This window comes from Schistocerca nitens, chromosome 2 (assembly GCF_023898315.1).
Source record: "Schistocerca nitens isolate TAMUIC-IGC-003100 chromosome 2, iqSchNite1.1, whole genome shotgun sequence".
NCBI classification, from domain to species: domain Eukaryota; kingdom Metazoa; phylum Arthropoda; class Insecta; order Orthoptera; family Acrididae; genus Schistocerca; species Schistocerca nitens.
The window spans coordinates 201,987,685-202,004,191 of NC_064615.1; the positions used below are offsets into that span (position 1 = coordinate 201,987,685).

Here is a 16,507-nt window from a genome sequence, read left to right on the forward strand (position 1 = left end):
CCAAGAAGTCGAATGTTGTGACATTGCCACATCCAAATGTCCCACAAAACTGGATTTTGCGCCAGTTTACCAAATGGAGTCCAACAATGAGTCCCCTTTCAGGCTATGTTAGATGCTGATAATCCTGACTCATGTGAGAAAGCAGCACATCCCTGTCCTTCAAGATGACCACTTGACATCTGATCTGTACACACCGCTTATATTTCCTACCAGGCCTGGTAACAAAACTAAACACAAACACCACTAATGCTCTCTGGAGACCACACTACTTATCATAGACAACTGGAACTCTAAATCATTTACATACCCAGCAATGGTGTGTACATGTATGAAGTTACATTGACATCCCAACATATCTTCTGGATGCTTCACTTTTTTGTCTGGCAGTGTATTTTGATTGTGTATGCAAATAATGAATGGCTAATTTGAGATGCCTGTTTGTTTACTTCTCAAACTCTATGTAGCTTACTGACCTGTTTTGTTATAATTATTAATTTATTATCTACAGTGTGAACATTGACAATAAATATGTCCCGTCTGAAAATTTTTATCCATTTGCAAGCATAAATTTAGATGGAAGATATTATGGGTAAGTTTCACAAAACCCGTTTGGAACAAATGGAACATCATTTCAGATGTAAGTTTGTTATCTAGAATAGGAAGCTTTAACACCCCAACCTCAGCCATAAGCCCCAGCCCTGTCACTTGCAAGATCTATTCCATCAGAATGATAGCCATCTTAAAACAAAGCAAGGTGAAAGGAGTAACTGCACTTGTTTTAATACTACTCCTAATATAAATAGTCCCCTACTACCTTTTTCTTTTATACCCTTTTTTTATACTTAATCCACATTCCATGCACATAAAAAATCTCCAGATTCGTTCCCAAGTTGCATTTTTCTGACACTTATTACTTGGTGTATTATTTACATTCTGACAATAATGATGGTATGAGTACATTGAACAGAAATATTTTCCTTAAAGAAATATTCAAAATTTACAATTCATGTAAACCACATAGACCAAAAAATTCAGCCTCATAAATAATAGTTTGTTTTAGTATTGACATCCGTTATTTAAAAGTCTTCTTTTCTTTCTTTTTAAAAAACATCTTACCTTCTCCGAAAATTGTGCAACTCAAATGTATTCCTATTAACCCTTTGAGTACCAGTGTTTTCTGCCCAAAACCACTCTTTTATTATTGTTGTTAAGTTTCATAAGAAACTACCAATGCTATTACAACATGGACACATTTAGTGGTACATTGAGGTACTTCTACAAATGTAAAGCATTGAACCAATCACTCACAGTGTTCAAAGTAACAGTCGGCATGGAGATGGTGTTATGAAATTGTAAGGAGGTTGCCACACATGGTTTTTTTTTTTTTTTTTTTGATCATACTGAGAAGGTCATTAACGGTACTAGTAGGTATATCTAAAGTTATTGTAACATGAATTTATGTTTGTACTACTGCTTTTACAAGTGGTTTCAAAATGAAACCAGTACAGCAGAATGTACTTTAGACATAAATTTATTTTAATCTATTTTTGTTTGTTATTTAGGACTACAATTTGTTTTCGGCATTATGCGTTCACCAAAGTTATGAGATGTGGTATAGTGTGTACAAAACTACGTGCAATTGCTTTCAAATATATCTCATGAAATGATGGGTGGTTAGAAACTGTATGAACCAGGATTCCAGAATGAAACCACACCCTATTAACATTATTGTTGTCAGAAGAATTCTGGAATATTTAATCTTAAAATATATTCATTCTAAACAAAAGGGCAGTATTATTGACTTGTAGCCTTGATTTTTCTGTTTCTGAAAATGCATACTTGTAATAGAATAAAATGTTAGTCAATGAAATAATCCAAATGTAAAATTTGAGTTTCTAGACTCGGCAGACTTTGCTAGTATCCACGGAATAAAAGTGCACACTCAAAATTTTGTTACACAAAATAGAATTGCCATTAATGCTGTTTTAAGTATAGAAAATCAATTGTTACACAAAGTAACTTCATTTTCAAATGATCATATGTACTATCATACCTTTATTTTATTTTATTATGGGATATGTAATAACTTTGTACATATCATATTGCAAAATTCTTTCTACATATGTCTTTAAATAGACATTGTGAATAACGCCACATGCAGACTGTAACGTTTGTACAGTCCATGAACAGCTTCCATTAAGTAATGTTCATAGAGTCAATAATACATAATATCTAACAATGGAAACTCCTGGTAGGAATAACAATAATGTATGAAAAGATAAATCGCTACTTACTGTAAAGAAGACACATCAACTTGCAGATGAGCCCAATTAAAAGACACTTACATAAAGCTTTTGGTCGCAGCCTTTGTCAGCAAAAGAGAAACACACAACATTCATTCACACAAGCAAGCACACCTCATGCACACATCACTGCCAACTCCGGCAGCACGGGCTGGAATGCATTCCAGCATTCTGGCCCGAGCTGCTGCTGTTGGCAGTCATGTGCACGAGGTGTGCTTGCTTGTATATATGAATGGTGTGTGTTTCACTTTAGGTGATGAAGGCTATACGCGAAAGCTTCTTGTGTCTTTTAATTGTGTCTGTCTGCAACTTAACGTGTCTTCTTTACAGTAAACAGCAATCTATCTTTTCCTACCATTTTGATACATAATATATGCATTTTATAAATTTCCATGAAAGTCACCATTGCGTAAAAAGTCAGTCTGTTTTTATTAATTAATGAGCACAGTTCAGTTGAAGTCAGTGCTATGCTCAGGCATTTGTGTAAAGATTTAACTGAACTTTTTGGAGTACCCACCATTAGAAGTAACCGTCTGTTTAATTTAGACTCCTCAATGTCTATGTAGCTTATTGATCTCTTTTGTTACAATTATGAAGTTTATTATATACATTGTGAACAGCTATAATAAATATGTCCCATATGAAAACTAACTTTGATTGTAAATTATATAAAACCTTTTTAAAAATTACTAAAATGAAATTATCTAAAGGACACTGAGAAAAAGAGGACTTCTGAAGCATCAATCAGGTCATTAAACTTAAAACCTCTGAAACAACTCAAATCAGCTATCCAACTATTTGCGACTGGTATGACAACTATCACATTGGAAATAAGGATGCCTAAAAATAAACAGGGACTGTAGGCTGCTAACATTCAGTATCCTATTGATCTGCTACATTATATTTGTAGTTCTGGCACCTTTTATATGACAAAACCATCTGGACTCAGCCTCATGATACCAGATCCTCACAGGTTCATAGATAGTAACTTGCTCATCAACAAGTGATTAGTTCTTGCCAACAGACAATAATTTTTCCAATCTTCTTCTATTATCATTTTATTTATTTATTTCTCCAGTTCTGTTTTTCCTCACTTAATCCCTCCATTTTTAAAGCTCATATATTAAGGATACAGCCTCATTTATGAGTTACCTATCACTTTCTTTGATAATTCCAAGTTTAAAATCATGCCACTTGCCAATGATCCATTTTTCTCTCTGGTCCTACCATGTAGGTCACCCTTCATGTAGACTCCTGGCTCACTTTTCCTGTACCCTCAAGCATTACCACCCCTTTTCCATCAAAACCTTCATCTTCTGTCAGAAGGAGACTCTTGTCATGAAAGCTAACAAATTTATGTTTTTCTGCATCCTTCCATCTGCCACCACTTGATAAGCAAATTTTCTCCAATCATATTACAAATACCAGACATGGTTACAATGCTAAAGGCAGCCTTCGTTGTGGACTGTCAATGGCAGAAAAGATGCTTTGTGTGTAATATGACATGTAGAATTACAGATTTTATTTGACTTCTAATATCAGGTGTGTTAATAATGCCAATCCCAAAAAAAGCAGGTGTTGACAGATGTGAAAATTACCGAACTATCAGTTTAATAAGCCACAGCTGCAAAATACTAAAGTGAATTATTTACAGACGAATGGAAAAACTGGTAGAAGCTGACCTCGGTGAAGATCAGTTTGGATTCCGTAGAAACGTTGGAACACGTGAGGCAATACTGACCTTACAACTTATCTTAGAAGAAAGATTAAGGAAAGGCAAACCTACATTTCTAGCATTTGCAGACTTAGAGAAAGCTTTTGACAATGTTGACTGGAATACTCACTTTCAAATTCTAAAGGTGGCAGGGGTAAAATACAGGGAGCAAAAGGCTATTTACAATTTGTACAGAAACCAGATGGCAGTTATAAGAGTCGAGGGACATGAAAGGGAAGCAGTGGTTGGGAAGGGATGAGACAGGGTTGTAGCCTCTCCCCGATGTTATTCAATCTGTATATTGAGCAAGCAGTAAAGGAAACAAAAGAAAAATTTGGCGTAGGTATTAAAATCCAGGGAGAAGAAATAAAAACTTTGAGGTTCGCCGATGACATTGTAATTCTGTCAGAGACAGCAAAGGACGTGGAAGAGCAGTTGAACAGAATGGATAGTGTCTTGAAAGGAGGATAGAAGATGAACATCAACAAAAGCAAAACGAGGATAATGGAATGTAGTCGAATTAAGTCGGGTGATGCTGAGGGAATTAGATTAGGAAATGAGACACTTAAAGTAGTAAAGGAGTTTTGCTATTTGGGGAGCAAAATAACTGATGATGGTCAAAGTAGAGAGGATATAAAATATAGACTGGCAATGGCAAGGAAAGCGTTTCTGAAGAAGAGAAATTTGTTAACATCGAGTATAGATTTGAGTGTCAGGAAGTCGTTTCTGAAAGTATTTGTATGGAGTGTAGCCATGTATGGAAGTGAAACATGGACAATAAATAGTTTGGACAAGAAGAGAATAGAAGCTTTCGAAATGTGGTGCTACGGAAGAATGTTGAAGATTAGGTGGGTAGATCATGTAACTAACAAGGAGGTATTGAATAGGATTGGGGAGAAGAGAAGTTTGTGGCCCAACTTGACTAGAAGAAGGGATCGGTTGGTAGGACATGTCCTGAGGCATCAGGGGATCACAAATTTAGCATTGGAGGGCAGCGTGGAGGGTAAAAATCGTAGAGGGAGATTTAGAGATGAATACGCTAAGCAGATTCAGAAGGATGTAGGTTGCAGTAGGTACTGGGAGATGAAGGAGCTTGCACAGGATAGATTAGCATGGAGAGCTGCATCAAACCAGTCTCAGGACTGAAGACCACACCAACAACAACAACATCACATTACATACTAAATTCCTATTAAAATAAACATTAGCCATTGAAAATAATTATGGTACACAGTACCTTTGGAGGAATGGAATGCATTTTGTTACAGATTTGCTCCCACAGCATAAATAAAATGCATTTCTGCACATTTGTTCCTCTTCAAAATTATACCAACTTGTTCCACACTACGAGAACTCCAAGTGAGTAATGAGAATTTAGAAACAAGCTGTCTTACACAAACCCGTAATAGAATTCTGTAAGTATAAGAGGGAGCACTGCCAGATTGAAGCTTTAAGCTGGATTGTGAGTGTACTGCACATCTCAGTTGGTAAGGAAATTACTTGCATAAGGCAAATGTCAAAGATTAGAGTTCTGTTCTGATACAGAGTTTTAATCTGCCAGAAATCTTCGTGAATAGATAGAGGTACTCAAAGTACCCTCCACCACACACTGCCAGCTGGCTTGCGGAGTATGGATGTAGATGTAGAATAGTTGTGTCAGTATCACACTTCCACAGAAGAACTATCAAAAATTATATCTGCCTCTGTGAATGGTTCTCTGTTCACATTAATGTTCTGTATTCTACCTCTCAATAAGTCTTGAATACATCTGCAAACATTAGTCACACCATACAAATTTGTATTCTTTGGAAGGTGTAACTGTAATACAGAATCAGAAGATTCTCAAAAATCTGCAAATACGAAATTGTTCCTATCAAGTGCTGTGTTATTGTAGTAGTGAATAAGAATATTTATAATGTTGTCCTTGAGTTTCAATATAATTAGCATTCCTTAGTTTTTATTTTCATTGATTCAATGAAATCTCAACATTACTGTTACATAGTGTCCTAGTGATTGGGTTAGTTTGCTTTACAATAAAATGTCACTGAAAATGCAATTTTTTTAAAATATCAAGGATGTGTGTTAAAGTTTGCAACAGAATTAATGTTTCCACCACAACAGAATTAATGTTTTCACCACACAGTGCACATAAATGTTACTGTCAGCATAACGGAGGAGACAAAAGTATTATAAGATTTTGTGGGTAACAACTTGCCACACTAACCACATGATTTATAACCACATTATTTTGTCTATGGTATCAGCGCATTGTGAGTATCCTATAAAGAAGTTAATTGTTTGTGATATTACTGGTTTAATGCAAAATGTGTAAGTATGGCATTAATATGACATGCCGAAAAGGTGTCAGAATGGGAAATGGAATGATGATGTTTAGCATTCTTTACATGATAAAACAAGGATGCACTCTGGGAAACAACAACTGACTTACTTCTTATAGGAAAATTGTGATGATGAGTCACGTGGATATGAATATCTTGCGTTTCCCCACCTGGTAAAGAAAAAAAAGTGCATCAATGAAGAAATTCTAACAAATTAATCTCCATTTGTGTACACTCAGCTGCAAAGGAAATGTTTTTTAGACCAGTATTTTGCAATTGTAATCAGAAACAAGAATTTATGTTTCAGTCCTCAATATGAACCTATGAATGACTATCTTCGAAAAGACAGGCAGCATTGTTCACTCAAGAGTAATGCTAACAAGAATACTTATGATGTTCTGAAATAATTCAAGATAATGAATTGTAGTTTTTGGTAATGGACTAAGTACGGTGTGAGAAATGTAGCATGTGACTGTTATTCATAACATAATATATTGAGACGTGACATGATATCTCAAGCAGTGTAATATTGACTTATACCACATACTTTTAAGTAAGAGTTTAGCAATGTTCTTAATGTGATAATGAGAGTAGATTTGTTGACCTGGTACAATTTTTCTTTCATTGATTTGAAGTGAACCTCACTCACATTACAACTCACTGAATTTCATTAAGTAATAATCGCTGCTGCCTCACTGGCCAAAGCTAGATTACAATTTGTTGCAAAGCGAAAAATGTGTTTCTCTAGTTTTAAAAAAATACTTGAAAATCTTACTTTGATCTAGTTCTGCTTGACATGTGAATATTATACAGACTAACTATACAACAAAGGAGTCAGTCATTTACATACTTACATACTTTTTACATAAAAACACCAGTTTTCTATCCTGAAACCTTCATGAATTGCTGAAAATGTCCTAATTAGCCAGAAAATTCTATAAATTATTACTTACCTTTATTATATACAATTAATTTCATACTTCTCTAATAAGACAACACAATCTAATATGAAATTTTCCAGGTATATTCATCTCATAACGCATATTTACTAAACATATGATTAGAGTACAGGATACATGCAGACATGTATAACAGGACTTCACTCATATAAAGGTACAGCTATTGAAAAGTATCAATATTTTTATATTTTTTACTGACCACTCAATACATTTAATGATGAACTACATTCCGATGAAATGATAAGTGCATTCTTTATTAACTTTTCCACTGAGTAGTGTAGCATGATGATATACAGAACCCTTTAGTGTTAGTCACCTGTTCTACCACAAGACTTAAGGCATTGCCTCTTTAAGAAAAGAAGGAAAGAACATTGGAATTTAACTTCCTGTTGACAGAATATTCATTAGAAGTGAAGTGATTCCTTATTTGGACAAGGATGAGGGAACAAAATTGACCATAATCTACACAAAAAAAAGATTTCTGGCATTTAGGGATATTGTGGTCATCCATAATCTATATAGACAGATGGGGGGGGGGGGGGGGGGGAAGGTGGGGGTGTTTCCCTTGTATCACACCACCACACTGGTGCATAAAACAACTTCTCATCCTATCTAAAGATTTTCTTAAATCATTTTCTTATCTATGGTTAGATGATTTAGGTACCAAGAGCTGAGCTGTAAAGCATATCCATGTGCACATACAAATTCTGATCATTACATAGTAGTTATGAATAGCAGGCTAAAATTCAGAAGAATAAAAGAGAAGAAAGGAGACTGGACCAAAGATGCAGTTCAGTAGTGACAAATAAAAAAAGTAATTAGAGAAGGTACAAATTCAGAGAGTCAGTGGTCAATGGGCTAAGTGAAAGTACTGATGGTTCTTCTGCAGATGGAATAGAATAAAGAAGAAAATAACCAATAGAGACAACAAAGACATGGATGTAAAAATCATGTAAACTCATAACATCTCTAGCTTACTGTTGAAAGATGAAAGTGTAAGAATGCTGAAGATGTAATACATGGTCAGCCTTTACAACTATCTTAGAGCTGTAGCCAACAGAAAACGCCAACATACAAAATCACAATGAATGAGAACGACAGGTAAATAAGTTTAAAAAATGTAGGACCATAGAAAGCATTTATTTGGGTGCAGGAAGATCAAACACAATTTCAGCAAAGCAAAAAGTAGGGGTCTAACCTGTTACGATAATGTTCCTTTGGATATTGAAACAGAGCAGACAGATGACAGCAGTACATCAAAAGTCAGTATTATAGAGCAGTCCCACATGTGATAAAAGAAGGGGAGGCTGAAGTGAACACAATAGATGATCCAGTACCATGGGCTGAGCTTAAAAATACACTGCATGACGTGAGCTCAGAAAAGTCAACAAAAATCATATAGATACCTTCAGATTCATTAAAATCACTGGGAGGTTCAGCAACTAAAATATTATTTTATCAATGAAACAACAGACATGCAAAAGGTTGAGAGAACTGTTATCATCAAACTAGAAGAGCACGAGAAGAGGCACATGTGATTTTGATTGAAATATCGCGGCTGTAAACTGCTATCCAGAATAATAAAAAAGATGATAGAAAGAAAAGTTGCGACATGCTCAGGACAATGATTAGGTCAATAAACTAATTTGGATACTAAATTTTGTTATGGAAGATTATTAATATTGTTGTTGTTGTTGTCTTCAGTTCTGAGACTGGTTTGATGCAGCTCTCCATGCTACTCTATCCTGTGCAAGCTTCTTCATCTCCCAGTACTTACTGCAACCTACATCCTTCTGAATCTGCTTACTGTATTCATCTCTTGGTCTCCCTCTATGATTTTTACCCTCCACGCTGCCCTCCAATGCTAAATTTGTGATCCCTTGATGCCTCAGAACATGTCCTACCAACCGGTCCCATCTTCTTGTCAAGTTGTGCCACAAACTCCTCTTCTCCCCAATTCTATTCAATACCTCCTCATTAGTTATGTGATCTACCCACCTAATCTTCAGCGTTCTTCTGTAGCACCACATTTCGAAAGCTTCTATTCTCTTCTTGTCCAAACTATTTATCGTCCATGTTTCACTTCCATACATGGCTACACTCCATACAAATACTTTCAGAAACGACTTCCTGACGCTTAAATCTATACTCGATGTTAACAAATTCCTCTTCTTCAGAAATGCTTTCCTTCCCATTGCCAGTCTACATTTTATATCCTCTCTACTTCGACCTTCATCAGTTATTTTGCTCCCCAAATAGCAAAACTCCTTTACTACTTTAAGTGTCTCATTTCCTAATCTAATTCCCTCAGCATTACCCGACTTAATTCGACTACATTCCATTATCCTCGTTTTGCTTTTGTAGATGTTCATCTTATATCCTCCTTTCAAGACACTGTCCATTCCGTTCAACTGCTCTTCCAAGTCCTTTGCTGTCTCTGACAGAATTACAATGTCATCGGCGAACCTCAAAGTTTTTATTTCTTCTCCATGGATTTTAATACCTACTCCGAATTTTTCTTTTGTTTCCTTTACTGCTTGCTCAATATACAGATTGAATAACATCGGGGACAGGCTACAACCCTGTCTCACTCCTTTCCCAACCACTGCTTCCCTTTCATGCCCCTTGATTCTTATAACTGCCATCTGGTTTCTGTATAAATTGTAAATAGCCTTTCGCTCCCTGTATTTTACCAATGCCACCTTTAGAATTTGAAAGATAGTATTCCAGTCAACATTGTCAAAAGCTTTCTCTAAGTCCACAAAAGCTATAAATGTAGGTTTGCCTTTCCTTAATCTAGCTTCTAACATAAGTCGTAGGGTCAGTATTGCCTCACGTGTTCAAACATTTCTGCGGAATCCAAACTGATCTTCGCCGAGGTCGGCTTCTACCAGTTTTTCCATTCGTCTGTAAAGAATTCACGTTAGTATTTTGCAGCTGTGACTTATTAAACTGATAGTTCGGTAATTTTCACATCTGTCAACACCTGCTTTCTTTGGGGTTGGAATTATTATATTCTTCTTGAAGTCTGAAGGTATTTCGTCTGTCTCATACATCTTGCTCACCAGATGGTAGAGTTTTGTCAGGACTGGCTCTCCCAAGGCCGTCACTAGTTCCAATGGAATGTTGTCTACTCCAGGGGCCTTGTTTCGACTCAGGTCTTTCAGTGCTCTGTCAAACTCTTCACGCAGTATCGTATCTCCCATTTCATCTTCATCTACGTCCTCTTCCATTTCCATAATATTGTCCTCAAGCACATCGCCCTTGTATAGACCCTCTGTATACTCCTTCCACCTTTCTGCTTTCCCTTCTTTGCTTAGAACTGGGTTGCCATCTGAGCTCTTGATATTCATACAAGTGGCTCTCTTTTCTCCAAAGGTCTCTTTAATTTTCCTGTAGGCAGTATCTATCTTACCCCTAGTGAGATAAGCCTCTACATCCTTACATTTGTCCTCTAGCCATCCCTGCTTAGCCATTTTGCACTTCCTGACGATCTCATTTTTGTGACGTTTGTATTCGCTTTTGCCTGCTTCATTTACTGCATTTTTATATTTTCTCCTTTCATCAATTAAATTCAATATTTCTTCTGTTACCCAAGGATTTCTATTAGCCCTCGTCTTTTTACCTGCTTGATCCTCTGCTGCCTTCACTACTTCATCCCTCAGAGCTACCCATTCTTCTTCTACTGTATGTCTTTCCCCCATTCCTGTCAATTGTTCCCTTATGCTCTCCCTGAAACTCTCTACAACCTCTGGTTCTTTCAGTTTATCCAGGTCCCATCTCCTTAAATTCCCACCTTTTTGCAGTTTCTTCAGTTTCAATCTGCAGTTCATAACCAATAGATTGTGGTCAGAATCCACATCTGCCCCTGGAAATGTCTTACAATTTAAAACCTGGTTCCTAAATCTCTGTCTTACCATTATATAATCTATCTGATACCTATTAGTATCTCCAGGATTCTTCCAGGTATACAACCTTCTTTTATGATTCTTGAACCAAGTGTTAGCTATGATTAAGTTATGCTATGTGCAAAATTCTACAAGGCGGCTTCCTCTTTCATTTCTTCCCCCCAATCCATATTCACCTACTATGTTTCCTTCTCTCCCTTTTCCCACTGACCAATTCCAGTCACCCATGACTATTAAATTTTCGTCTCCCTTCACTACCTGAATAATTTCTTTTATCTCATCATACATTTCATCAATTTCTTCATCATCTGCAGAGCTAGTTGGCATATAAACTTGTACTACTGTAGTAGGCATGGGCTTTGTGTCTATCTTGGCCACAATAATGCGTTCACTATGCTGTTTGTAGTAGCTAACCCGCACTCCTATTTTTTTATTCATTATTAAACCTACTCCTGCATTACCCCTATTTGATTTTGTATTTATAACCCTGTAATCGCCTGACCAAAAGTCTTGTTCCTCCTGCCACCGAACTTGACTAATTCCCACTATATCTAACTTTAACTTATCCATTTCCCTTTTTAAATTTTCTAACCTACCTGCCCGATTAAGGGATCTGACATTCCACGCTCCGATCCGTAGAACGCCAATTTTCTTTCTCCTGATATCGACGTCCTCCAGAGTAGTCCCCGCCCGGAGATCCGAATGGGGGACTATTTTACCTCCGGAATATTTTACCCAAGAGGACGCAGTCATCATTTAACCATGCAGTAAAGCTGCAAGCCCTCGGGAAAAATTATGGCTGTAGTTTCCCCTTGCTTTCAGCCGTTCGCAGTACCAGCACAGCAAGGCCGTTTTGGTTAGTGTTGCAAGGCCAGATCAGTCAATCATCCAGACTGTTGCCCCTGCAACTACTGAAAAGGCTGCTGCCTCTCTTCAGGAACCACACATTTGTCTGGCCTCTCAACAGATACCCCTACATTGTGGTTGCACCTACGATACAGCCATCTGTATCGCTGAGGCATGCAAGCCTCCCCACCAGCGGCGAGGTCCATGGTTCATGGGGGTAGGTATTAATATTATTAATAAAAAAATATTGACAACAATGGGACATCTTCATGGTGTTTTACGATCCTGAGAAAGCCTTTCATGTGGTAAAGTGGAATAACATGTTAGAAATGCTGAAAAGAAGGTGGATGAAGTACCAAAAAATTACTGAAAATTTCTGATATTTGTTTTATGGGCATATGCCAGTGGTCCAAGGCATAATTATCTGCCTGGTGTTTTGTCCCAGTGCTGGAGACATCATCAGAGACTTTAATGACCACCAAGCATTTACCATCTCAAACATGTTCAGCAAACCAAACAGTATATGTGTCCACACAACAGTCAGTTCATGACGTTATCTGTCGTCATGTGGATTCATATAAACAATTCAGTTTTCTGAGCTTGTTTGAAACTGTAATTGCTTTCTGAGTCATTAAAGCCTCTGATGATATCTCCAGTGGAAGATGAAAAGTTAGGCAGATAATTAAGCCTTGGACCATGCTATTATGCCCATAAAAAAACATCGACAATAACACAAGTACTGACTGTGAACAAAAAATTGACAAGACAAGATGGTGGAAGAAATGTAGTAGTATGTTACAATGCTGAAAATGAAGTGGACAGATTAATTATAAAATGAAGAGAGACTGAATCAAGCAGTCAGCAAAGGAAGTCTATGGAAAGCTCTTATCTTACTAGCAGAAACAAACAGGTTTCTAGAGCATTTGTTGAGACACCAGAAGAAGAAAACTGTTAAGGTCACAAATCAACAGTCCACAAGATTGATGCAACAGTGAATTGTTCAGTACATTAATGAAAACCACCTACATGTAAACATCAGTAATACATTCCCTCATAATCCGTCAAGGATAGTGGAACAGCAGCCAGACATGAAGTACACAAATAATGAAAATTGTACTTCAAATGTTATTTATTCAAAACATGCTACCAGTTTCGAAGCAAAAAAGCATCATCTTCAGGCCTCTGTATATGAAAACGTTCATAGTACGGTAGTAACTTGTATATTATTACATACTCCAGTGACATAATATAGCCAAGGGAATCCCACACATACAATGAATTACACCAGTAAAGCAACAGAAGTCATGTACATTCCTAATCGAAATACTAACAAATACGGGATGGACCAATAATATAATGAAGCAACCTAATAACACAGAACCAAATGGTTGGAGTAAACAAATGCAACAGAAACCTAGTGGACAAACATTCTGGATAATGCAAACTCACTGAAATAATAAGAGTATATGTGATATTATAGTGATGGACAAAAATTGCAATACCAGGCAGGAGTTTGCAACATAAACAAAAGTTGATACGCATGTTACTATATCTGAAAGATGATGTATATTCAAATTTGTTGTAAGTGCTCTCATTGTACTTTACTATCACGCTAAGTATGTTTCCATACACAAGGATCTGAAGATGCCACTTTTTCGCAGACTGGTAACTTATTTTGAATAAATGAAATCAGAATTACAATACAGCTGTTGGTTTCAACTTTCATTATTCAAAAACTTAAGCAATACATGTTTCATGGACGGCATAACAATAGACTCATATTGAAATGTTGATTCTACAAAAAAAAGGGTATAAGAATAATCTGTGGAGCTAAATATACGGAATTGTGTCATGGCCTGTGTCCAAAAACTGGTGTGCTGACCATAATACACACGTATATTCTATAAAAGTTGTTGCTTGTTAAAAAACGTGTACCCCAACATATATTCTGATTTTCATCAGTGCAATACTAGAAATAAAGAAAAAAATCATAGGCAGCCACATGATACGTTGAAATTAAATAAAACTTCAAAGTTCACTTCTATGGAAAGGGTCCACAAAATGCACAAATGAAATTAGCCAACACACTGCCCAAAATAATTAAGTTTTATTCTATGGCCAATTTTGGTGTTATTTTCTGACAATTTTTGGGTTATTTTCTGCCAAATTTTGTATTAGTTTCTGATAGTTTATTTGTGAAGCACCACTCATTCCTTCTTTTTGTTTTAGGTCATTATTTCTTCATGATACGTTGAAAATTAAATAAAACTTCAAAGTTCACTTTTGAGACATAATGCCACCCATCCACCAACACTTCACTCTAGGGTGAAAATAGACATCCAGGAAGTAAAATTTAACACATAACACAATCTGCCTTCAGCGCAACATCAGACATTTGAGAATATCCACATATCCTGCTGGCATTGAAAGTTGCTTTTCCACTAAATTACGAAAATATTTGTATACCTTCAGGATATCATACACATTTCAGATTTGCTATTCTAGGATGTTTAACAGACTCTTTGCCACATCAGCATTAATAAAGTTCATTATCATCCCATGGTTGAAAGAAGAAGATTTGACAATATAGGTTACATGGGTCTGTGGCCACAAATATTGTTAGCCTACATTGAAGGTGCAACCCAGCACTTATCAATGTTTCTTTCACCCCTGTATGAAGTATTTGTCCCTTAATATTTTTCTGAAGCTTGTTATTTTAGTCACAAAATACTTATTTTCCCACAAAAATGCAGTAATCTTCACTTTTAACTTGGAATACAGGTAACGGTTCTACTGAGAAATGTCAGATTTCCTGTGCCACAAAGGTTGCGGAGATCTTAAAAGCAGTGAATCACTAAACTGCACATTCTTTTGTAGCATGCAAATATAAATACAAAAATCACCAAACACAAATCAACACGTCACCCACTCCATTTGCTTCTATCAGCCAGACAGAGCATGGGACAAGTGATGTGATGCAAACTTGTTTTGGCAGTACAACAGAATAATGGGAGTGTTTATTTCACTATTTGTTCAATTATTATTTTTACTATTTTGTGAATGGGGTTTGTGGTGACAGTGAGCTGTTGAGTAGGCCAGGGCATAGGTTAACTTTAAATGGCTCCAGAAGCCATGTTGAGTTACGTGTTTTTTTATATTTATACCTGCTATAAAAATATGTAGGTTACAGAATGACTTTTTAATTTTGCTCCAGAGTCTGTGCTGATACAAATCTTCCCGACAGATTAAAACTGTGTGCCAGACCGAGACTTGAACTTGGGCAGGTGCTCTACCAAATAAGCTACCCAAACATAACTCTCGACCTGTACTCACAGCTTTACTTCTGCCAGTGCCTTAAACAACTACCTTCCAAACTGCCTACCTTCAATATGCAGTTTTGTTTGAGGTCACATCTAGAACTATCATTCACTACAACATAAATCAGTTGTCATATATACAATAATACTCAGCACTGATTATGCACAATTGTCATTGTTGAGAAAAAAAGTCGAAGTCCAGTTTCATCATTCAATAACTATCAGTTACCAACATTAGTAAACTGCTACCCTCAGAGCTCCCCGAGGAGATAAAAATCATACATTAGTTTAAAGAGGATGAATACTGATGATGTGTTGCTGGTTTCTAACAAAATCAACTGTTTAGTTTTACACATGTTACTTAGATGACTGACCAAGTTGTCATACCCAGTTTTTCTGAGTGTGGGTCTCACACATGTGATCATCACCTGCAATCCCAACAGACTGTTTGGTATTGAGATAAATGGTTGTAGCTTCATCACAAGTTGCTGTGGTATTGGTATTGCTTATGCCACATTCTTTCTTTCATTTAGTATTCACTACTTGCTTGCCTGGTGCTACAGAAGAATGCTGAAGTTTAGATGGGTAGATCACATAACTAATGAGGAGGTATTGAATAGGATTGGGAAGAAGAGGAGTTTGTGGCACAACTTGACTAGAAGAAGGGATCGATTGGTAGCACATGTCCTGAGGCATCAAGGGATCACCAATTTAGTATTGGAGGGCAGCGTGGATGGTAAAAATCGCAGAGGGATACCAAGAGATGAATACACTAAGCAGATTCAGAGGTATGTAGGCTGCAGTACGTTGTGGGAGATGAAGAAGCTTGCACAGGATAGAGTAGTGTGGAGAGCTGCATCAAACCAGTCTCAGGACTGAAGACCACAACAACAACAACACTTGCTTGCCTAAATTAGAGCACTGCCTCAGTCAAGTTTGACGCTATGACAAATTTGAAGTGGTCTTTCTCTTTATAGTCCTACTTTTGGAATCCTTAGAACAAACTGATGAAATGTTGTGATAGCTTGACTTAATTCTTCATGCTTCTGTCCCATTTGATGGAAAGTATTATGAACAGAACAGTCAAATGAAAATGTATAGCTATTTATTACTGATAATTA

General features: G+C 36.6%; 1 protein-coding gene across 1 annotated transcript in view; it reads right to left on the minus strand.

Moving 5' to 3' along the window:
• LOC126234922 (TGF-beta-activated kinase 1 and MAP3K7-binding protein 3) overlaps positions 1–16,507 on the minus strand; it is a 359,286-nt gene that overhangs the window by 54,767 nt on the left and 288,012 nt on the right. The window contains exon 9 of the mRNA XM_049943662.1: positions 6,467–6,526. Within this exon, the coding sequence (XP_049799619.1) occupies positions 6,467–6,526 (60 nt within the window). The remainder of the gene's footprint in view (positions 1–6,466; positions 6,527–16,507) is intronic.